This window comes from Heloderma suspectum, chromosome 1, assembly GCF_057233095.1.
Source record: "Heloderma suspectum isolate Gila_16-S chromosome 1, 16-S_ref, whole genome shotgun sequence".
In the NCBI taxonomy this organism is placed as follows: domain Eukaryota; kingdom Metazoa; phylum Chordata; class Lepidosauria; order Squamata; family Helodermatidae; genus Heloderma; species Heloderma suspectum.
In genome coordinates, this window is record NC_139458.1 from 200,491,734 (window position 1) to 200,514,531 (window position 22,798).

At 44.2% G+C, this 22,798-nt stretch overlaps 1 protein-coding gene across 1 annotated transcript; it reads right to left on the minus strand.

The window, feature by feature from the left end:
- Window positions 1–7,699: 7,699 nt before the first annotated feature.
- Window positions 7,700–18,418, minus strand: LOC146358622 (uncharacterized). The gene is made up of 3 exons (XM_084829912.1): window positions 18,343–18,418; window positions 9,376–9,438; window positions 7,700–8,579 (listed from the first exon to the last, which is right to left on the minus strand). The coding sequence occupies exons 2-3, from the start codon at window positions 9,395–9,397 to the stop codon at window positions 8,260–8,262; spliced, it is 342 nt and encodes a 113-aa protein (XP_084686038.1). The 5' UTR covers window positions 9,398–9,438; window positions 18,343–18,418; the 3' UTR covers window positions 7,700–8,259.
- Between the last annotated feature and the right edge of the window lie 4,380 nt (window positions 18,419–22,798).

The window sequence follows — 22,798 nt, forward strand, 5'->3', positions numbered from 1 at the left end:
AGTTAGCGCTGCTCCAGCAGTCCGCAGCGAGGGCAATTCAGCTCCCATAGTTCTCGAAAGCACTGTAATGGGATAATCCATCTGAACAGCAGTTTCAGAAACATCAGATTTTAGAGCTAGAAATGGCATGCTGGCTACAGAGAAGGGCGTACGTCATCTGACACTATCAACTTTGGGGCACAGTAGAACCAGCGTGAAAGTCCCGTGTAGATCTAGCCCTGGTGTCAAATTCTGAAGGAAGTGACATTCTTGGTGAAGAAATATGGGCGTGTCTCCCACTCTCACTGGATCAGGAATTTGTCCCTCCAGCCCATTTAAACATAGCAGCCCTGCACTAGAGCCTCTTTAAGAAAAGGAGGACGCAATCCTTGTTGTGTGTACCTATTTTTCTTCATCAAATCTTACAGTACCTAGATGTAAGCAGATCTGTGCATTTGAAAACCTTCACAGCCTTATAGGCTTGGCTGCAGCGATGATGCATGCACACATTAATAAGCACAACAAGTTATATGTTATCATTATGTGTTTCCAATTACCCACAAACAACATCTTGGAGGGAAAGAAGTGGGGCTGAAGATTTCTGGCAGGAAACCAGCATGAGCCTATGATCCGGACTGAGAGCACAGTGCTGGATCAGGGCCGGGCTTGCTGCTTTTCCTTCAAAATAAAAGTGGCAGCATTAAATAAGCTTTAAAAACATTATGTTTAATGGACCTGCTCAGGTAAGCTAAAAATCCCCTTCCCATGAATCACATTGTTACACTCACCCAACTTCTCTGAGCAGTGAGAAATTCCAGGGGTTCAGTACTTACCCAGGCTTGGTTTCCTTTCACAGGTGGTCACTGGCATTTTGTAATATTTGCATTTATTTACAAATAAACAAGCTGAGCGTAAGTGGAAGCACAGCTTATTGAAACACTCCAACAGACAGCTCAAAGTCCACTGCTCTGACATCAGGGGACAGCCAGCACCCCTAAATTACAGTTAGTTTACTGAGTCCAAAATCTCAGCTCTCTTTTTCTCTCAGGGTGCTTCCAGATGATGGACTCCTAGTGCTACCTGTTAGAAGGCATTGTGCAGCAATTCCACTTTTTGTCCTTTACAGATTTTCTGCAGGAAGGCAAAAGACAGAAGAAGCGATGGGAAAACACGGGAGGATTATGAGTGGAAGACAGTGGGCTTCATCACACAGAGCTTTTATCCTGTGATTGAGATTGCTCCTTCAGGGAAGTTTGCAGGCTCTTTATGCCATGACCCTGCCGTGACCCTCCTGCACTAAATGCCCTTTGTTCCATTTTTAAATAGATGGCAGATAATGAGCTATCAAATTACCCCGTTGTGTTCAGCTTCAGTTTCCTCCGTGAAAAGACTTAAAGCAGCAAGAAGAGGAGCAAGATCAATGAAAGATAATGGAAGACTCAGATACGGGGAGAAGGGGGGGAAGGCAGCACGTGTAAATGGAGTCAGTGGTGATCCTGCATTTAAAACGGACGCAGAAAGCACTGTTTTAAATGCAGGATTTTAGGCTGGTGTAGAAATGCCCAGTAGCTGGGTCTCCCATAGAATTCCATGAATGCAGCAGGATGATGGTGCAATAAAAGCCTCTTCTTGAAGACCCTCACTGTCAAATTGTTTGGAGTGTCAGGGGGACAGAATCCAAAGGAGTCATCTCTTCTGATCATCACCTAGCTCTTTTGGAGAATCTTAGCTCCCATGGAGACGCTTCTTCTGAATATTATAGCTATAACAGTTTTGCCAACACTGGCCAGGAATTGCCTCAAGGCAAATATGTACTGATATGAACTTGAGCACACTCGGGGAGAGAGCGGAGGACAGGAAGGCCTGGCATGCTATGGTCCATGGGGTCACAAAGAGTCGGACACGACTTAATGACTGAACAACAACAACGAATACGTACTGATAGCCCTTCTCACAGAAATCTTAAAGGGTGTGATATTGTGAATAAGTGCTTTCAAATTATAGCCGTGTCTAATGTTGACTGATGTTTATAACCATTGGGTTCCTTGCCAACCTTACACTGGCCTTATTCCTATGATTCATATTTTTATCTCCAGGCCAGGAAAAGCTGCATCTGCTACCTTTCTGCACGTCAGGGTACTGTTAAAGGTACAGAAGCAGGGGCAGTTGGGTTTGTTTGTTTTTTAATTGGTAAGCCTGACTGTAATGTTCTACAGCATGTTCCAGTGTTTGAAATAAACTTCTGTCTGTATGGAAATTTCTAGCATCAATAGGCTGTGCAATTGATCTGCATTTTCATTAAGCAGATTTTTGCTTTGTCTCTCCAGTACAAGTGGTAGTTTAAAGCCAATAACGGACTAGGCTTCCAGTACTGTCGACCACATTGTGATCTTTCTCTCTTTCTAGTACCGTTTCACATATAGAAACGAAACTACAAAGGCAGGTAATTTGTGCAGGCTTATGGAGAAATGCTGGTGTTTCTAGCTCCTGACCTTGTATTTTTTAAGCTAAATTGTAGTATTGATGCATTCCCTAAGGAAGAAGTTGGTAATAATATGCAGTGCAGTGCTGTGCTCTCTGCTGCATATAGCAAGACTGCCACCTTGTTTGTGCATGAGAAGCAGAGAAATGCTTAATACTGTCAGGAGCACCATTACATTTACAAGTAAGTGGACAAAACCTGTGCAAATTGTGACAGATGTGTTCCTTGCCCAGCAATTCTATGAGATGGGATTTCTGTATTTAGCATGATCATGGATCCTATGCTATTTCCCCAGAAAAAAGTGCCACCAAGATTGCAGGTTCATTTCTGACTTCTGGTATGGGCTTACAGAATTTTTAGATAGAGGACTCCGAGATCAGGCATGGCTTTTTATCTTTTACTTCAAAATGTTAAGCAGTTTTTACAGTTCTTAAAATATGATATAAGAGCACAGACCAAATACAAAATACATAATTGCCAAAAATGAAACACATTACAAAAAGCTTTCTAGGTTGAGTTTTAGGAGAGTTGCAAGCAAAACACGATTTAAAACATTCTAAGAATGGTTTTAGAAGTATTCCTTTCTTAACAGAATGACATTTCTGAAATAGAAGCAAAAAGGAGCAGAGAAGTCAATGAGGGATGGTGCCATTGTCCTCCTGAGGACAGATGATGCATCCTTCAATGAGGGCTGATGTTTGCTCCTGACATTTTTGTGTTTTGCCTCTCATATTTATGTAATTGATTATGAACTGCTTATATGTTTCCCACAAAGACTGGAATTCTCTCATAACAATGAGTAATTATTTCTTTCAAGGTTCCCAGCTATAACTTTTGGAGAGTAATATATTTACTTCATATCTTGGGCTAATCTATACCTGTATCAATAATGGAAAGGACTTATAATGAAACTGCATTTGCCCACTTGCACATTCCCTATCCACAGGGCTCACGTAAATACCCTTTGCGCATTTTCGCAGGGTTTCATTTCGGTAGCCCATGTCACACCAACACCTCGTTCCATCCTTGTTACAGTAGAAATGGCTGGAGTTACCCTGAAGATGTGTGCGACTGCTACTTCAAATACACCTCTTTGACATGTCACACTTGTCCGTGCAGTGTGTATTGCCCCAGGCCTGTAACTAGGTCACCTCTAGTTCTAGAGGGGCCTAGAGATCCATAATGCCTTGCTTAAGTTCATCATTAGTGCAATTTTCTTGCTAGTGGGCCTCTGAGTATGTGGGATGAGTCAAAGGCCGATAATAGCTGCCTCAAGCACATTCCATACTAACAAGCTAGAGGGTCTTATCAAGATGGGCCAAGGAAGTGAAGTTTGTTTGTCTTAAAGCTGCAGGTGGCTGTGCTGAGACCAAGCACTGCTAGTCTATGCTGGGAATGAACACTAGTTGGCGCTTGCTGCTGTCATGCTGCCTCACTGCTAACATATATGGTATAAAACCCATTTTACCCCATGGCTCTGGGTTCAGAGAAGCTATCTGATCCAACCATTGGGTACGCCTGTGTGCTGATTGTACTCAATAAAGTATCTCCTTGTAAGTAAACCTGGATCTGATTTATCACTATCTTGGCAACTCTAAATTAAGAGTTCAAAGCCTACTGCAGGGGCAATATACAGTGTGATAATACCGGGGTTTGTTTGTTCACGAGAGTTGCACATGCATAGAAGTGCGGGAACAAGTGGGGGTGAATCTCTGTAGTATGTAGGAGCAGAGCAATGAACAGTCATGTTTTTTCTGGTCTTGATAAGCAATGGAGTCTACTGTCAGTGGAAATGAGATATTTCTGTACATCCACGTTGTCATTGTGGCTGTCAATCTATTTCTTTCTGCTGTCGAGGCATATTTCAACTTTGAGGCAATAGCTACAGCTAGGTGGAGGCACCACATATGTGTTCTTCAATCGTTTCACTGTAGGCAGCTGGTTATTCACTGTTGGGAAAGCCACGGAAACACCCTCTACAATCCTTCAGCATACCTATAGCTTCCCAAGGTTTCCTGGTGCTACTGGATGCGTCCCAGTAGCAAGGACTGATGAGAGAACGTTGTGCTCCAGATTTGGGGCAACGAGCACTGGATCAAACATCTCAGAATAATAAGGAATACCCTTTTTGAAATCATGGAGCAGCTGTGCCTGTGCCTGGAAAGAAATGTTACCATAATGCGCTACCCAGTAGTGGAGAAGTGAGTCGCCATCTGCAGCTGGGAGCTGGTGAGCACCACCTTCTATAGAACAGCAGCATGCAGTTTGGTGTTGGCAGATCTACGGTTGCAGAAATCTTTATAGAAGTTTGCCTTGCTATGAAGCATCTCTTTCTTGGTTGTCCCGTCAGGATCGGCAACATGCAGGGGGTTAGTATTCCCCCAGCCCCCAATGTCATGTCTGTGCACCTGTGCTCTAGCGAATACACAGGCTGGTTCAGATGAAGGTGTAGTAATGTCATGTCAATTTCATTTCTTATTGACAGTTCATGTATGGCTTTGGAAAGCTTGGATTCTCTCATTGTGTGGGGGCTTGTGATGGTACACATTTGGCCATCCTTTCTCTGGTACATTAAGGCAATGACAATTAACAGGAAACATTTTTACTCAATGGTGCTGCAAGGATTTATTAATGTGAAGATCGGATGGAGTGGCAAGAACCATGATGCATACGTCTTCCAGAAATCCGCACTGTGTGAAGCCATGGACCTTGGAGCTTTTGTGCCAGGGAACCCCACTGTGACATTGTGGGTGGGGTGCAAATTCTATCACTCATAGTGGCGGATGGGGAGTACCCCATCTGTGCCTGGCTAATGAAGCCACATAGAGGGACACTGGATCCCCAGCAAGCCAATTTTAACTTCTGTTTGAGCAGAGCCTGTACTGCAGGCACTGACAGAGGATCTGACAGAGGACAGCAATAGAATTGTTCTTGCAACCCGAGGTCTTCCATTCCGCAATGTGGACAACAAACACTCTGAACGAGGCAATGCTGTCAAAAATGCTCTGACTGCTTTTCTATGGGCAGACCGCAGGAGGGGCCATTATATAATAATGTTTGACCGTTCATTCTGTTATTCTTTGTTATAACTCTGTTTAATGTTTTTTTCTGCTTGACTGTAATAAAAGGTTGTTGTTTGGGAATCTGGTCTCTGTCTTATCCGATCTGTGTATGCACAAATGAGCGCACCTCTGAAGAAACAACAGCAGATGGTGCTACGACAAAGCCATTACTATGTGACTCTATGGTTCAACTTTTCCTGCCTTTCAGCTCAAAATGGCTGCCAGACGAGTGGCCTACTGGCAGGGTGCCGAGGTCAAGATGCTCCTGGAACTCCTGCTACAAACCGGCAAGGCGGAGAAGCTGATGTGAAGCTCCAGCCTCCCCACCATTCAAATATTCCGCAGACTTGCCAGGAGCCTCTCATTCTTGGGGTACCAGAGGACAGCCCTTCAAGCCAGAACCAAGTTCAGGGCCATAAAGACCTTGTTCCATGCGGCCCTAGAGACCTACCGTGGGAGCCCACCCCGAAGAGCACATCCCCCCTACTACCAGCAGCTGCACGAGCTCTGGGTACGTGCTGGTCGCCCCAGCTAGCAGAAAAGGCACCCAGCAAGTGAGTTGACAATTACTCTTTTCAGCAATCCTCTTCCCCTGCAGCCAACTGTAAATCACTTGTTGAGTAATATCAGAATGTGTTTCTCTACACTTAGGAATAAATGTAGGGTGGAATCCAGCTGAAGTACAACTTAGAGCAGAACCAATGCAATGCACGGACTTATGTTTTTTCAGTACATAAATTAACAATAATTTCTACGGGTCTACTCTTATTAGTTATGCAGATGGATTCTACTCATGTGTCACAGTCACGTAGCACTGCAAACCCTGCTATGTATGTTCCACTGCACTTCCCAAACTTTGCTAATCCTAACTCTGAAAATTACCTTAAGTCTGATGTTATTTAAGTATGCAATATACTGTATCCAATTCTTTACTCTTTCCACTTCACAAATCAGTACTATGCATTGTTCTCATCTAAAACAAAATCAGTACTTCAGAGTGGAGTAATATCTCCTTCTGCACTGTGGTTTTAATAACAGCACAATGATGTCATAAATACTGCTCATAATCATCTCCATGGCTCATTTTGATCAGGTTTAGAACTTGAAGGGAATTAAATTTCACTGTCACTAATGTGAATGTGAAAAATTCAGTTCATAATGGAATTCCTCTAACTGTATCAGATTAGCTCTTTTCTAAGATTCTGCTTGTATTGCTGCTGAAATGTCATCATTTTTGCAATAAACAGCACAACATGCAGCACAGAACATATTTCTCTCCTATTCAACACTTCAGGTCTCCAGACACCTCGTCCACATGCCGGCCAGGGAGAGGAAGAAGGGGGACTTTCAGCAGAGGAAGTAGGGCTGGAAGTAGCGATGGGGCCAGATATGAGGCCACCCCAAGCTGCAGCCCCGCACCAAGAAGAATCTGCTTAGGGTAAGAACATGCAATCAAGTTGTACACGGTACTTATCTTGATCCTATAGTGTAGGATTCTCTGTTAGTTGTGAGAAGTGACCTTTTTTGGCAAGTGTACTTGCAGTCTGTAAGTACTTGATTTTTAAAAAATAGATTAACTGCATGTTAACACTTCATTTACCCTTAATCATGTTTAAGAGGTGCACATATTACCTGCTACTGAATATTAGGAACAACACACCATAACTACTATCAAAGTGAAATTATCATCATTACAGTGCTTCTAGGCCACTTTCCAATTGAAGGTAATGTTACTACCTCCCTCTGAAGTGCATACATAGAAATAAAATATTCCTCATTATAGAAGTATCAGAAGAAGGCAGAGGGAGCCAAATGGTCAGTGATGAGCTGCTAGTGGCCTTCTCAGACCTGCAGACCAGTGTCACGAAGACCAGGACGTTTGTATTATCTTCGGTACCTGTTTGGACATATTAGTGGATGCCGGTAACTTAGACCTTGTCTTTTTAAATTCTGCAGTGCTTACTCTGGAAAAAAGGGTCTGCAGACTGGAGCACCGGGTCTTCCAGGGAAAGACAACCTGCCGGGAGGAAGAATGTGCCTCTAAGAAAAAGCAGATTTTAGTTTTGCTGTATGTTAATTTAAAAAAAATACAAGGCACTTTTTTTGTACATGTACTGCTGAAAGACATATATTTATTATTTGTAAATCATGAGCAGCCAGACAAGCTTTTTTTTCTGATTTGTAAGCAGTTGTTTTGCTGTGCTTTACTTTTTTTCTTAAAAAAAAATTGTAAGGCACTTATTTTTTTTTTAATTGCTGAAAGCTATATACTTATTTTTATTTGTAAATCATGAACAACCAGATACACATTTTTTTTCAGATCTGTAAGAAGTTGTACATAGTTCTTAAACCTAAAAGTAAAATAGGTTTTCTGAATATTGTTTTCTCCATTTTTCTGTTATTGAGGATTCCGTAACCATAGCAGAACCGCCAAATCAACAGCAAACATACTGATAGGACTGCCTTACAGGAAAGTGTAGGAATTAAAGTTAAACTTACACATCTCCAAATAACAGAAAAATCCCTTCTTGAAAGCCTACTAGCTAATTAGCCAATACCTAATAGTAGCAATTATGGGGAATATTGCCTAGGCTGCTTTTGAGGCCTGTTCCCTTTTCCACCTTCTCTGGGCTTACTGTGGCAGTACTGCACCTTGGTGGTAAGGGCTGAGGGTTCAAAACTTTATTTCCCCCATGGGAACAGAGAGGTGAAGCCTCAACTTGAACCCCTAGTCTCCTAGCCACATGTGTTTCTCTGAGGGGCACTATTGTCAAGGATCTTGTTAACTAGTCTCTGCAGTATTGCAGCATGGGTTTCAATGGACCATATTAAGGCCCTTCGCTCCTGGCTCACTGCCTCCTTCCATTCAGGCAATTCATCATATCTTTTGAAGACCTGAGAATCATGCTGTAGTACTGACAGCAGTCTATCATTTTCTGCGGCACTGTGCCCCATGAGGCGCTGCGCCATATCATTGCCAGCCTTCCACTTTTTCCTATTTCTGAGCAGTGCCATCCCGGTTGCAGGAGAGAGTGTGGCTTGGTGGTTTGGAATTCCTGGATCAGTAAAAATGAAAGGATAAAAGAGAGGTAGTTATCGCTCCAGGAATTTCAGCATGTAAGCAACACGAGGATGATTTAACAAATACTTCCCAGGTCTGAACAAGCCTAGTTCAGAAGCAGCAGCCACAGTACAATAACATGTAGAGGAACACACTAAGGGCGCAATCCTATGCGTGTTTAGACAGAGAAAAGGCCTACAACTCCCAATAAGCCCCAGCCAGCCATGCTGGGAGTTGTAGGCCTTTTTTCTGTCTAAACATGCATAGGATTGCACCTTAAGAGAGCAATCCTGTGGTCACGAGACACTGTCTAGAGGGCCATAGGATTTGTTGATTTCCCCCGGTAGTTGGTGCGGTTCACTCCGGGCCATCTGCTTCTCCGTGCTTGCAAATGGAGTGCAGAGAGGGAGAAAAGGGGGCAGTCCTGGGAGAGGAGAGGGGAGGGGGGAAGACTGTGGAAGCCTCTTTAAGAGACTTCCTATGCACCACGCAGCCTCCCCCCTGCTATCCCAGGAAATTGCACAACAAACCAAAAATGCAGGGCGGCTGGAGCACAGAGAAGATTCCCTCCATGCTCCAGCTGCCCTGCATTGGATAGGCGTCAGCCTCCAAGTTCAGAGGCTGATGTCTTTCTCCATAGGATTGTGCCCTAACTAAATCAATTGCTGTGCTCGGTGTGTTCCTTGTCCAACTGGACCCCATAGGGCCATACATCAGAGACTACACTAATAACTCACAGTGTGGTTTCAAATAAGAACATGAAGTATCAGAATAAGTCCCCTGTAACGTACCTGGTTTGCCACATTCATCCATGCCTTGCTGTTCTTGGGCAACTGAAGGGCTTGCTTGTGGATCTGGAAAAGGAGAGAAGGATTTACTCAGACAGCGAAACCATGTATTAAAAAAAAACCCTATCTGGCTTTGAGGACAGCACTTTGAAACGGTTTCTGAAGAATTGCCCCCATGGAACACACGGAAAGATATGACCATCTCACAAGTATGCTGAGCATATTCCTAAAAAGCAAATTAGAAGGAATTGTTATTTCCAGTGCAGACATGAAGCTGTGAAAGGAAGGAAGTAATTCTGCTTTAAACTATCTGTCTGAATATGAGCAGAAACATCCGAAAATAAGGCTTCAGTCAGGGGTTAGCTTGTAACGATAGTAAGAGCAGTTTATCCTGAGGTAGAAATGCCAACCCACCATTCTGCTCTGGATCAATGTCGCTCACATCTGGGTCTTCATTGCCTGTACCTCCGCCTGGACTACCAGGATTGCCATGATCTTAGTAAAGGAGTAAAGCAAGTGCAGTCTAAGAATGAGCAGCACACAAGTTACTATTACATATACTTCTGTAATACACAGGAGATCATAAAGAAAGTGACAGAAGAGAGCAGTAAAAGAAAGGTAATGAAGAATAAATTATGAGTTGCTGAGGGACTGTAACTTAGCACTTGTAGCTATCACCCATGGGAAGGGTGGGGGGAGAACTTTGATGAAAAAATGAACCTCACCTGAAAGTAATTCGTCTGCACCAAGGTACTGTGAAAGACTGAGGGTCTGAAGGTCATCTCCAAATAGGTCTTCAGAACCCTCGCAACATTCTGCAAGGAACACTCTAAGGAGCTGAGGCACCTTGTGCATCAGTGTGAATGATTTTAATACTGCTAGATAGTCGTTTAGGACAAATAGTGGCATCTCCCCAAAGAATACTCTTCAACTGAGCAAAGTAAGGACATGTGGCTCTATTGATCCCCGACTTCACATTGTGGCTGACGACCCTCCAATACTCAAGCCGCATGCACTTTGTTTTGGAGGGGCACTCAACCACTAAATGGTTCTGACCACAGCAGTCCATTTCATAGGCAATTAGCTCAAACAAGTCAATGTTTCTGTGACTTCTACGGCGCTGTTCCTGGATTTTCTGTTTCCCCCAAATACCTAGGAGATCCAGAATGTGCTGGTATCTCCATTCATGGTGTCTCCATTCCATTAAAGAAAGGAACACCTCACCAGTCCTAATCTGTAGCAATGAAGTGTGGCATCAACAGCCATTGCTGCCCTTGGCAAAAAAAACCAACACAACGGCCACAACGTGGTGGTTATTTTTACAAGGGAAGGTATACCTGAAGTTGAAATGGAGCATGTCAAAATGGAAATCCATTACAGGATAATCTTACACAAACAAAATCACATATCTCAGGTAATACATGGTCCCTTAAAGCAAGTCATATATGCACTACTGCGAAGACAATTAATTTGGTGGGGCGGAACCATAGTAGAAATACCAGCCACTCAGCTGAGCCCAAACACAAGGTAGAAATGGTGGACACCTCTCCACTCCCTAATGCCAAAAACATGCCCCTGCAAAGTGATAGGCTACTCAACAAGCAGTCCTCTTCTCAGGAACGATAACAAGATCACAACGTTGGAACACATGGGACCCCATACTACACAGTAGAATTGCAATGGAATCACTAGAACAAGGTATTTTGTTACAAAACTTGTCAAGGAAATCTGGAATAAAGCACCACAGAAAATGGTATCGCAACGGGATTGGCAGTACGGTGATATGATACTAACAACAAAAGTCTGGTGTAGATTCCCTCCTTGTTAGCTTTGCTGAGACAGACATTTTCTTCAAAATATGATACCACCTGCTTCTCTTCCAGAGGTCTACTGCCTAGCTATTTTAAATTTGAAGTGTCTTTCAAATCTGTTCACTTCTCACAATATTTCATGGCTTCTTTCACTCCTTTGCATCATACGCAAAACATGTTGACAATACCATACACACGCAATACCATATCCTTTTCCCCGGCTTCTTATCTAATGCACATGTTGCTTTTCCTGAGTGTACATGGGGAAATGGTTCTAACTTGCTTTTCTCATGTCAGCAAACTTAGAAGTCACTGAGAAGTTATAGCATGTCAACACAAATGGTTCCGCTAGAATCAAACCGATTCAAACTTCATATGATAATATATTTTGATATATCATTCGTTTATTTATAAAAGTTATAAACTTATGAAAGAGGTAGAGACCAAAATCTTCTAGGATAAATATTTGCAAGGTAGCTTATTATGCAGGTTGGTGCAAGAGTCTTGCAAAGACTTTTGGGGCAAATATTTCCCACAAAAGTGAAGGGGATAGAATCAGTATAATACAACTGCAATATTACACAGTTGTAAATGGTAGCAAGCGCAACACATATAACAATAGAGCCTTTCGGCACCTGAAAGGACTAACACAATATTGTTGTTTGTGCAGCAACAGACTAACATGGCTACTCCTCTGGAACAATGCCAGTTTATAACCAAATTCCATGATCTTTGAAACAGGAACTGTAAGAGCTGACGTTATTAGCCTTTGTCAAAGGAAATATTTATATACCTTTACTATGAACAAGTTAATTTTTAAAATAACATTCACTTGGATGAAAATTAAAATAGCAGAATTTGATTACCATGTATGATGGAATGGCATTATTAGTATTTTTATGTAACCAGTGCAGCATATGATAGTGACCCACATAGAGCACTCCTTTGTCCCATGGTTAATTTCTACCCCACTATTTGTAAATCACTGCTGTAGACTTATAAGTATACCAGGGGAGATTCAGAATTATGTTAAGAGCCATGAACATGTAAGTAATTATGGATGCACAGCATTTCTCGACTGTTCTGTGAGATGTTAAATATGCTGAGCTTTAGCATCAGAAGAATGGCTTCACACAGCTTCTTGCAGGATTATAGGTTAAAGAAAAGTATTTGCAGAACTAACATATGTTGTTTTCTTCACGCACAATAAATAAGCTTCCAGATTTGAAGAAGAAATCCTTTGCTGAGAAGGAATGCACTGACTTTACCAATGAGCTGAGAAACTATTAATAATCTTCTTATAAAGTTATATCTGTTTTTATCCATATATTCCAAAACTGATCTTCTGAAGCTTTCTAGGCTAGATATGAGGGACATAGCAAGAGGAAACACAAGCGGCCGATCTACATTGCGCCCACCATCGCAATGAATTCGGTGTCCCGTCGGGTTAAACGTTCTCGCATTAAAACGTGATTATTCACACTCACCCATTTTCCCCGTTGCAGTGCTTCATCGAATGCGCAAGCTCGGTTCACACTCGAGCGCTGTGCTGTTTTCCTGCGTGTGCTTGTCTGATCTCGGATGCTAAGCGGGGTCGGCCCCAGTCAGTAGTTGGATGGGCAACCGCCTGGGAATCAGGCTTCCTGCACTGAGCAGGGGGCTGTTGTATCCCTTCTTAGCTTTCGAGATCAGACAAGTGCGTGCACATCTAGCCCTTTGCTTGTTGCTGAGGAAACGGGGGCTGCTGAGGAAGCTATGCGATCGGTAGCGGGAAGAAGACATGGGGCTGTCAACAGCTGTGATTGGACAGGAGGTAAATACAAACACCGCCGCATATGGACAGGCGGGGGAGGGGACTACAACCGGATATGGTAGCGAAGGCGGAAAATCAGAGTACATTACGGGGAAATACCGGGATATTAGGGTATTGAAAGCTGGAGCACGGAAGTGGGAAATTCTGGTTCCAATTTGAGGCAGCTACTGCGTAGTGTGAAAGGCAGGCGGTGAAACCTCATTGGAAGCGAAAAGAGGCGGTAAGTGTAGATCCAGCCAAAGTCCAGTGAAAATGTAACCTCCCCATCTTCTTCCCCATCATAAGAACTCCCTTCCCGTTAGTTCAACAGTATGTCCCCATTGGTTTGAACTATGGTCAGGACTAACCAGGGTTGCCCCAAACCCATGATTTGAAGGCATGGTATGAAGTAGATTTGCAAACCACCATTTTACATAATCCTGGTTAACCTTAACCATATTTAGTGCTGCTGCAGACAAAACACTAAACTATGGTTAAAGCAAACCATGGGAGGAAGGGGAGAATTCTCATGTGAGGAAAATGCTTGTGGCACATCTCCAGTCTTTTCTAAATTACGGTTTGGAAATTGGGAACATCATATCTCTACCAGATCTTCATGGGAATAGGCAGAAGACCCCATCTTGTCATAAGTGTTGTAGGAATTTTACAAACTACAACCTCTTTACATATTCCTTGGCTGCAGCATCCTCTATTCCTGCTCCTGCTCCATCTCTGCTAGGGGGTTATTTATTTATTTATTTATTTATTATTGCATTTATACCCCGCCTTTTTTCCTCTTGCAAGGAACCCAAGGCGGCTTACATTATCCTCCTCCTCTCCATTTTATCCTCACAACAACAACCCTGTGAGGTGGGTTGGGCTGAGAGTGTGTGACTGGCCCAAAGTCACCCAGTGAGCTTCCATGGCCGAGTGGGGACTAGAACCCGGATCTCCCAGCTCCTAGTCCAACACTCTTGCCACTACACCACACTGGCTCATGTGGCCACAACCACTGGGTTGTGGCTGCCTGTAGTGCAGCAATGGGTGCTGCAAATGAGAGAGCGAAACTCAAAAGTAAACAACTGCTAAAATTGGCACTAGCCTACAGTAAATTATTTAATATGCCCTAGCAGTGTTTTTAACATTTTAAACCAACATTTCTTCTTTTATAAGTGAAGTGCTTTAGGGTCAGCAATTTGGTGCCCTCCAGATGTTTTGGACAGTTTCCATAATCCCTGACCATTGGCCATGCTGGCTGGGGCTTATGGGAGTTGCAGTACAAAATATCTGGACGGCACCAGGTTGTTTATACTTCAAAACAGTTACTAGAGTGTTTCTTAAATTCATGCTAAAATCCAGCTCTGCTTTATACAATGAATTCTAGACCAGTCATTATACTGGTAGATATTCAATTATATGCTGAAATTATGCCTACAGAGCTAGTCCTGTTTCTATCCCATTTATGGAAAAATGTGCCTTTGCAGGAACCGGAGCCACTCTCTAGTTGTAATTCAGCAACCATACATCCCAAGTGATCTTGTCAAAAGAAGTTAGGGCAAAAAAGATGCCAGCTATCAAAAAGGGCTCCATCTTGCATTCTGTCCATAGTATCCTCATCTCATTAAGTAGCTAGGCAGGTTCTGGAGTTGCTTTGTACTCTGGAAACCAGATCCTGCCTGATTCTATCTAAGATTAGCCAGAAAGTGTTGGGGGGGAAAAGGCCATAGAATGAACAACAGCCTTAAAAACAGGATTACAAAGTTTTTCTCTGGGGAGCTCCTGTGCCTTTAACAACTTTCCAGCATTCACCTGTTTTTAATTCTCCATGAAATCAAACACCATATTGATATATTTTATAGTGAAACAATAGTTTCCTGCCAATGTTGTTCTTCAGGATCTCCTATTTCCTTACCCATGGCATACTTCACAAATGTATCATTTTTTAAAATTTATAGCCGCCTATATATTTGTTTTAAATATACACTTCCTTAAGCCAGGTTTCAATACATTTAAAAAAAAATGTTTCTTGCAGAGTTGAGTTTCTCAAATCTTCTCCCTGGCAAAATGCCTTAACTGAAAATATTTGAAAGGGAGGTATGTACCCTCTTCTACTGATAATTTAATAGTATGAGCTCATAATTTATACATTTTTCACTTTCCAAAGTTCCATCCATCTCACTAATTTGAAATTAAGCCGCTTAACCCAATACCATTACCCAAAATCTGACTGGAATAAATACGACAGGTGAATAATTTCCCATCATGACATCTCTTTGTCGAGGAAAAAAAAGTCCCCACAATGGCTGAATCCCTGCAGCTTTTAAAGGCACCGGGGCCTTGCCAGGAAATTAAAGATTTAAAAATCAGGTTTTGATTACTGAGACCGTGAGTTGTTCTACCAAAATATGCATCTTCTGCTATGCAACTTAAATTACAGAGAGAGAGAGAGAGAGAGAGAGAAGTTGAGCAACAGAAGACAGCCAGTTAGCTAAGAAGGTTGACTACGGCAGAGAAGTGAGCTGTCCCATTTCTTCTGAACCGTTGCCTAGTTCTGTAAGTGTTTCCTTTTCCACTGGACTGGCAAAATATACCATTTGCACAAGGCTCACCTAACTCTTTAATTACTTGCAGTTAGCATAATGTGCCAACAAAACTTTCAGAATGGGCTTGAAGCAGCAGTTTCCATTTCAGGTATGAGAAATCTCATTGCATTATCCAGAAGTGATTTCTGAATCACAGCCTTGGTTTCTCAGGTGGGACTAAGCCATAAACTAGACCTGCACAACTGGCAGCCCACCAGCAGTGTATGGGAAGGGAGAATAAAGTGAAGGGAAACATTGCAAAAAACAGTTCTACAACTTTAAAGCCATTCCCACCGGTAACAGTTACATTACCGGTGGATTGGAACACATGCCTTTGTAGTGTACAGCAAAACAGTGTGGCCAGGTGTCCTACTTTACAGAGGACAGTCCTCTATTTGAAGGTCTGTCAGAGGTCAGTCCTCTGAAGGCATCCTCTGTTTGAAAGGCTGTCCAGTCTTGGCAAATGTGTAACTGGCAGCCACTGGAAAAGTTACCAGAAAGGTAGTTTGAGAAAATACAGAATACTGAGGGAGAAATAACATCGATACAGTGCGTGTGTGTGTGTTGTGAGTCCCGTGGGTGAACCAGACGTTAGCATACCAGGATACAATGGTACTGTAGATCGGCCTAGTTATGCTGCTGTTAAGTCTGTAACGAAGACAAGACAGTTGCCAAGTACTTGGGAGGCCACAACATGAGGCAAGTAAAGTGGGCTGTATTCGGTCTGGTAGACCACAGGTTACGCAGGCCTGTCATAAACATCATAAGAACATAAGAGGAGCCCAGCTGAATCAGAATAAGGTTCAATTTAGTAAAGCAGTGGTGTAATGGTTAGTGTGCCAGACCAAGACTGGAGAAGACCCTGGTTCAAATCGCTACCCAGGTCACTCACTCTGTTTGTTAGCTTAACCTACCTCACAGGGTTGTTGTGAGAATAAATTTTAGGGTGGTGGAACCAAGTATGTCACCAATCACAATACTTCCCGCTCATGACTGAGCTAATGACATTCTATCCCTGGCAAACCCCCAGAACATATCAGTGTCTTGTCCTCATTTCTCAGACTCCTGAGACAGTTTATTGAAATCACACTCAATATTGTAAAGCAAAAGCAACATCTTGTGAACGTTGTCCCAGTAGATTGGGAATCTCATGAATCTTCTGTCTCACCACTACTCTGCTTGTTCTCTCAGCTCCTTCCCTGCCCACCCACCCCCCACACTATACCATTCTGCCACTGTTTGTGCCCCAGTAGTACCTGCCAATTGGAGCAGGTTTTCCTTCTCTGTGCCTTGTTGGTTCACTTCCTGCTATCAGATCTAAGCTGGATAAAACAAATGTTTGCTTTTTCCCCAATGTAAAACTTCTTTTAATCCACAGCAATTGGAACAGGAGGTAATATATTTCCAGAGCCTTGGATCCTGAACCTATGTCTGAATAATCTGGGCAGGAATGGTGGACTCATGGATAGAGCTCATATTCCAAGCAGAGCTGTCCCTAGACAGTTTGGTGTCTAAGGCAGAAAATCCAAACGGTGTCTCAATTTCCCTAGCCATAGTGATAAGTCACGATTAATCGGCCATTTATTGCCCTTTATAGGTACACCAAAATTTGTCACCCGAAGCTGGCCACTTCCCCCTGTGTAATGGTAGGCCCGCTCCAGATCCCAAGTATCCTCAGACAAGGGTGTCACTGTGACATCCCAGGGGTCCTGCATAGGTCTCTGGCCCCTAGAGGTCAATCAGTAAGTCTTTCAATCTGTCCCTTTTCCCCATAACATTATCTAAAATAAACTTCCGCTATCACCTACCAAAGTACAAAGAGCAATACATCATAAATATGTTTATGGTTGTGTAAATCAAGGCTGCGCGTGGGGAGAGATATTTTATTCTCAAATCCACCCAGGCCAGAACAGCTCAGGAATGTCAGTAAGTAAATATATTTACTTATGGAACATGAGAACTGGAACAAACCATCCAAGCTTCTCTGGAGCGGAATTTGGCCCTCAGGCTGAAAGAGGTTCAGCATCCCCAATCTATGGCTTCTCCACCCCCCCGCTGGGCTCGCCCCCATCCCAACTGCTCACAACAGGGCCGGCCTTCTCATGAAGAAGGCTGAAGCCCCACCTTAGGTGGCGGAGCTGGGCGAGTGGCGAATTGCATGCTCCCCCTGCCAGCAGGATGTGCTCTCTCCCTTTGGCACTGCTGCCACCGCCACGGCCCTGTCTCCCACCCTCTCCTACCTACCTACCCTGTTGCCTCCTCTGCAGATTCTCTCAGAGCAAGTCAGCAGGTGACCGAGCTCTCTGAAGTACGGGCAATCTCCAGGGACGGCCCCCCTCCCACACTGCCTGACTCTAAGGAAGGACCCTCAGAGCCAGACATTTGGTCCTGGCCGCCTCTCTAAAGAGCCACGCCAGCCGCTTTTCCAGATGACGTGGCTCTTTAGAGAACACGCCATGTGGCAGCAGCAATGTGGGAGGGAGGGAGACGCAGGTGAGTGGGGAGAGGAGGGGACCAGAGCGAGCGGGCAAGCAGGTGACCGAGCGAGCAGGAGGAGGATGAAGACAGAGCAGGCAGGCAGGGGGAGGGGGAGGGAGACAGAGGGCATCTCTACACCAGCCTAAAATCCTGCACTTAAAATGGGGCTTTCTGCTTCCGTTTTAAATGCAGGATCACAATGACTCAATTTTTCACTGCTTCCTTTTCCCCATCCCCTTTCCCCCCGTTCTCCCTGTATCCGAGGGTGATTCTACATTAAGCGAAAACCCCGCAAAAATCCACATACTTTCCGGAACTTCCTGCTTTCGGTTTCTTTGCGGGATTAGGAAGGGCTCCTTTATACAGCAGACACATGTTTGAACTGAGGGAATGCCTCCCTCCCTCCCTGGCATGTATGCAAAGGAGCGGGGGTGGGGGTGGGTTATTGTTTCCATAGCTTAACTTCTGCTGTACTCTTTTCTCGCAGCCCCCAGGAAACCTCTGACTTGACATAAAATGTAAGATTGTGCCATAAGTCTGCAACCCTTGGCACACTTATGTGGGAGTAAACCCCACTGAACTCAATGGGGCTTACTTCTGAGTAGACATAAGATCGCCCTGTAAGTCTGCAACCCTCAGCGCACTTACTTGGGAGTAAGCCCTATTGAACTTAATGGGGTGCTCTGAATCAACAGAGGACATTGCTTCTGAGCTTGGTGGGGTGGGGGATCAAATGTGTCTCCTTTCGTTGCAGGGAGGCATTTTACCTTCTTCTCTCTTCAACTGAGAAATGCGCTCAAGCATTCACATGGCAGACACCTGGGAATTGAGGAAAGTCCTTCCTCAGCAAGACTTGAGCAGAGGCAGGAGTTGCAGTCAACAGGCGATTCTTGCCCTCGCTCCAGTCAAATCTACTCCTGCATGCCCAGCTCCCGTGGTTAAGGCTAACCAGGATTATGTAAAATGGTGGTCTGCAAATCTACTTCATACCATGCCTTCAAATCATGGGTTTGGGGCAACCCTGGTTAGCCCTGACCAAAGTTCAAACCAATGGGGACATACTGTTGAACTAACGGGAAGGGAGTTCTTATGATGGGGAAGAAGATGGGGAGGTTACATTTTCACTGGACTTTGGCTGGATCTACACTTACCTCCTCTTTTCGCTTCCAATGAGGTTTCACCGCCCGCCTTTCACACTATGCAGTAGCCGCCTTGAATTCGAACCAGAATTTCCCACTTCCATGCTCCCGCTTTCAATACCCTAATATCCCAGTATTTCCCTTTAATGTGCTTTGACTTTCCGCCTTTGCTACCATATCCGGTTGTAGTCCCCTCTCCTGCCTGTCCATATGCAGCGGTGTTTGTATTTCCCTCCTGCCCAATCACAGCTCTTGATGGCCCCATATCTTCTTCTGGCTACTGATCACATAGCTTCCTCAGCAGCCCCCATTTCCTCAGCAACATGCAAAGAGCTGGATGTGCGCATGCTTGTCTGACCTCAGAAGCTAAGCGGGGTTGGCTTTGGTCAGTAGTTGGATGGGTGACTGCCTAGGAATCAGCCTTCCTGCACTGAGCAGGGGGTTATTTTATCCCTTCAAATGAGATTAAGTTTTACCCCTTCCTATCCCCCTCTCCGGATGTTTTATTTTTAATTAAGGCATTATCCTCGCAGAATCGAGGATAATTTAATTTAAAAAAACATCCGGAGCAGGGGATTTTTTGTTGTTGTTGTTCAGTCGTTCAGTCGTGTCCGACTCTTCGTGACCCCATGGACCATAGAACGCCAGGCCTTCCTGTCCTGCGCTGTCTCCCGGAGCGTGCTCAAGTTCATATTAATTGCATCAGTGATGCTATCTAGCCATCTCATCCTCTGCCGTCCCCTTCTCCTTTTGCCTTCAGTCTTTCCCAGCATCAGGGTCTTTTCCAGGGAGTTTTCTCTTCGCATTAGGTGGCCAAAATATTGAAGCTTCAGCTTCAGTATCTGTCCTTCCAATGAGCAGTCAAGGTTGATTTCCTTTAGGATGGACTGATTTGACCTCCTTGCAGTCCAGGGGACTCGTAAGAGTCTTCTCCAGCACCACAGTTCGAAAGCATCAATTCTTCGGCGCTCAGCCTTCCTTATAGTCCAGCTCTCACAGCTATACATTACTACTGGGAAAACCATAGCTTTGATTAGATGGACCTTTGTTGGCAAGGTGATGTCTCTGCTTCTTACTATGCTGTCTAGGTTTGCCATAGCTTTCCTCCCAAGGAGCAAGCGTCTTTTAATTTCATGGCTACAGTCACCGTCTGCGGTGATCTTGGAGCCCAAGAAAGTAAAATCTGTCACTGCTTCCATTTCTTCCCCTTCTATATGCCAGGAAGTGATAGGGCCAGATGCCATGATTGTCGTTTTTTTAATGTTGAGTTTCAAACCAGCTTTTGCACTCTCCTCTTTCACCCTCAACAAGAGGCTCTTTAGATCCTCTTCACTTTCTGCCATTAGGATGGTATCGTCTGGAGCAGGGGATAGGAGAGGGTAAAACTTAGTCTCGGTTGAAGGGATAGAACAACCCCCTGCTCAATGCAGGAAGCCTGATTCCCAGGCGGTCGCCCATCCAAATACTGACTGGAGCCGACCCCGCTTAGTATTCGAGATCAGACAAGCACGCGCAGGAATACAGCAGGAAAACAGCACAGCGCTCGAGTGTGAACCAAGCTTGGGCATTCGATGAAGCACTGCAACGGGGAAAATGGGTGAGTGTGAATGATCACGTTTTAATGTGAGAGCGTTTAACCCGATGGGACATCGAATTCATTGCGAAGGCGGCTGCAGTGTAGATCAGCCCTTTGTCATCCTGACCACACTCACCCCCACAACTGAAAACAATCACCCACAGAAGACAGATAGAGTGATTTATTCTGCTACAGGAAAATTTCACAGGGAGGTCATGCCACTCCTGTTCCATGGGGTAGAACAAATACCATATTTATTGCATTTGGGGAAAACACAGGATAGTTTGGGGAAAATTGTGGGAGACACCATGGAGGGTAACGGTGTCATCTAAAGAACCCGCAAACTTCCGTGACAGAGCCATCTCAATAGCAGGATAAAACCTCCATGTGATGAACCCAAGTCTTCCATTATCTGTCATTGATCTCGCTCCTCTTCTTGCCGCTTTTCCTCTTTTCAAAAATACAACAGGGTAATTTGATAGCTCATTATCTGCAAACTATTTAAAAATGGAACAAAGGGCATTTAGAGCAGGAGATGCCCTGGAGATTCACGGCGTCATATAAAGAGCTCCCAAACATCCGTGAAGGAGCAAGCTCAATTGCAGGATAAAAGCTCGATGTGAAGAAAGCCAGAGTGGCTGACAGGCAAGTGGGGAGAGGAAGAAGGGAGACAGCCACAGGCGGATGGGTGGAGGAGGGTGACAGATGTGGTAGAGGGGGAGGAGAGCAGTGGCAATGGAGGCCAGTGCATGTGCTTTCCTGCCTTAGGTGGTGGGAGAGTTCGTGCTGACGCTGGCTCACAACAGACTCTTCTAACTGTCCTTCTCAATGGACATACTCCACACCTACCACTCACTCTGACTTCCCCCACCATTCCATCTCACTCTCCTGCTGACAGCCAAGGAGCAGACTTGTTCTCTGTTGCTCTAGAGGGTAGGACTAAAACCAATGGCTGGAAGTTGCGGGAAACAGATTTTGGCTAAACATTAGAAGAAACTTACAATCAGTGAGGGTTATTCAGCAGTGGAATAGACTGCCTCAGGATGTGGTGGGTTCTCTTTCACTAAAAGTATTTAACCAGAGGCTGGGTAGCCCATCTGACAGAGATGTTGTAGCTTCATTCTGCATTGCAGAGCCTGCACTCAGCAGGAGGTTGGACTAGTCCAGATGATTTGGCCTATAACTCCCAACATCCCTCACCATAGGCCAAGCTGGCTAGGGCTGATGGGAGTTGTAGGCCAAAACATCTGGAGGACTACAAGTTGCTCACACCTGGACTAGATGATCTCCAAAGTCCCTTCCAACTCTATGATTCTATGATAATCCCTATTTGTGCATTCAATCGTGTACCTTAACACATGAGCAAGGAGTGGGACCATGCTGCATAGCCTCCCCCTCCCAACAACACATGCATTACATAGCCCCACCACCACCATTCACATGTACAGCATAAACGACTGCAGGAAGGGGGACCCTATACATGTACACATGTATGCATCCATATGATCCAGAACCCTACATGGAGCCTAGAGGTATTCTGGGGAAATGAAGAAAATGGATGCTACCACAGCTTCCCTCCGCAAAGAGCTGTTCCGAAGTTTTTAAAAAGAAGTTGTGGTGACTGCGTTCAGGGTCCCTCTGGGCCGTTGTCCTGGATTTTAGGGAATAGCTGATTTTGCTTTATTGAACTTGCTGAGAAGACTATTGAAAAAAAAGGCTAATCCACCTCTCTGAAAACAATGTACGATATCTTATTATGAAATGTAAATGATAAATAGTAATGATGAAGAATTACGAATTTGAAAATGGAAAAAAGTAAAAAGTCCTAATTGTATTAAAGAGAAAATACAGGTTCACAAGCAGGTTCACAATGAATTTTGGGCAACTGGCATAAAAAAATAATGGTCAAATTGACCTGGATGGTATCCAAAGAGAAAATATTGAGTTAAAGCCCGATTACTTAGGCCAAAAAGTTATTTGAGTAATGAACAGCTGTGAGACTGTATTATTCCAGGTCAAAAGTGTACTTAAAGTGGTTGCTTACCAAT

Bases quoted from the DNA above. Each gene is read 5' to 3' on its own strand.
- LOC146358622 (XM_084829912.1), bottom strand. From the start codon at position 9,397: ATGGATGAATGTGGCAAACCAG. The intron at 8,580-9,375 runs GTACGTTACAGG...TTACTGATCCAG, and splicing joins GGATGAATGTGGCAAACCAG to GAATTCCAAACCACCAAGCC.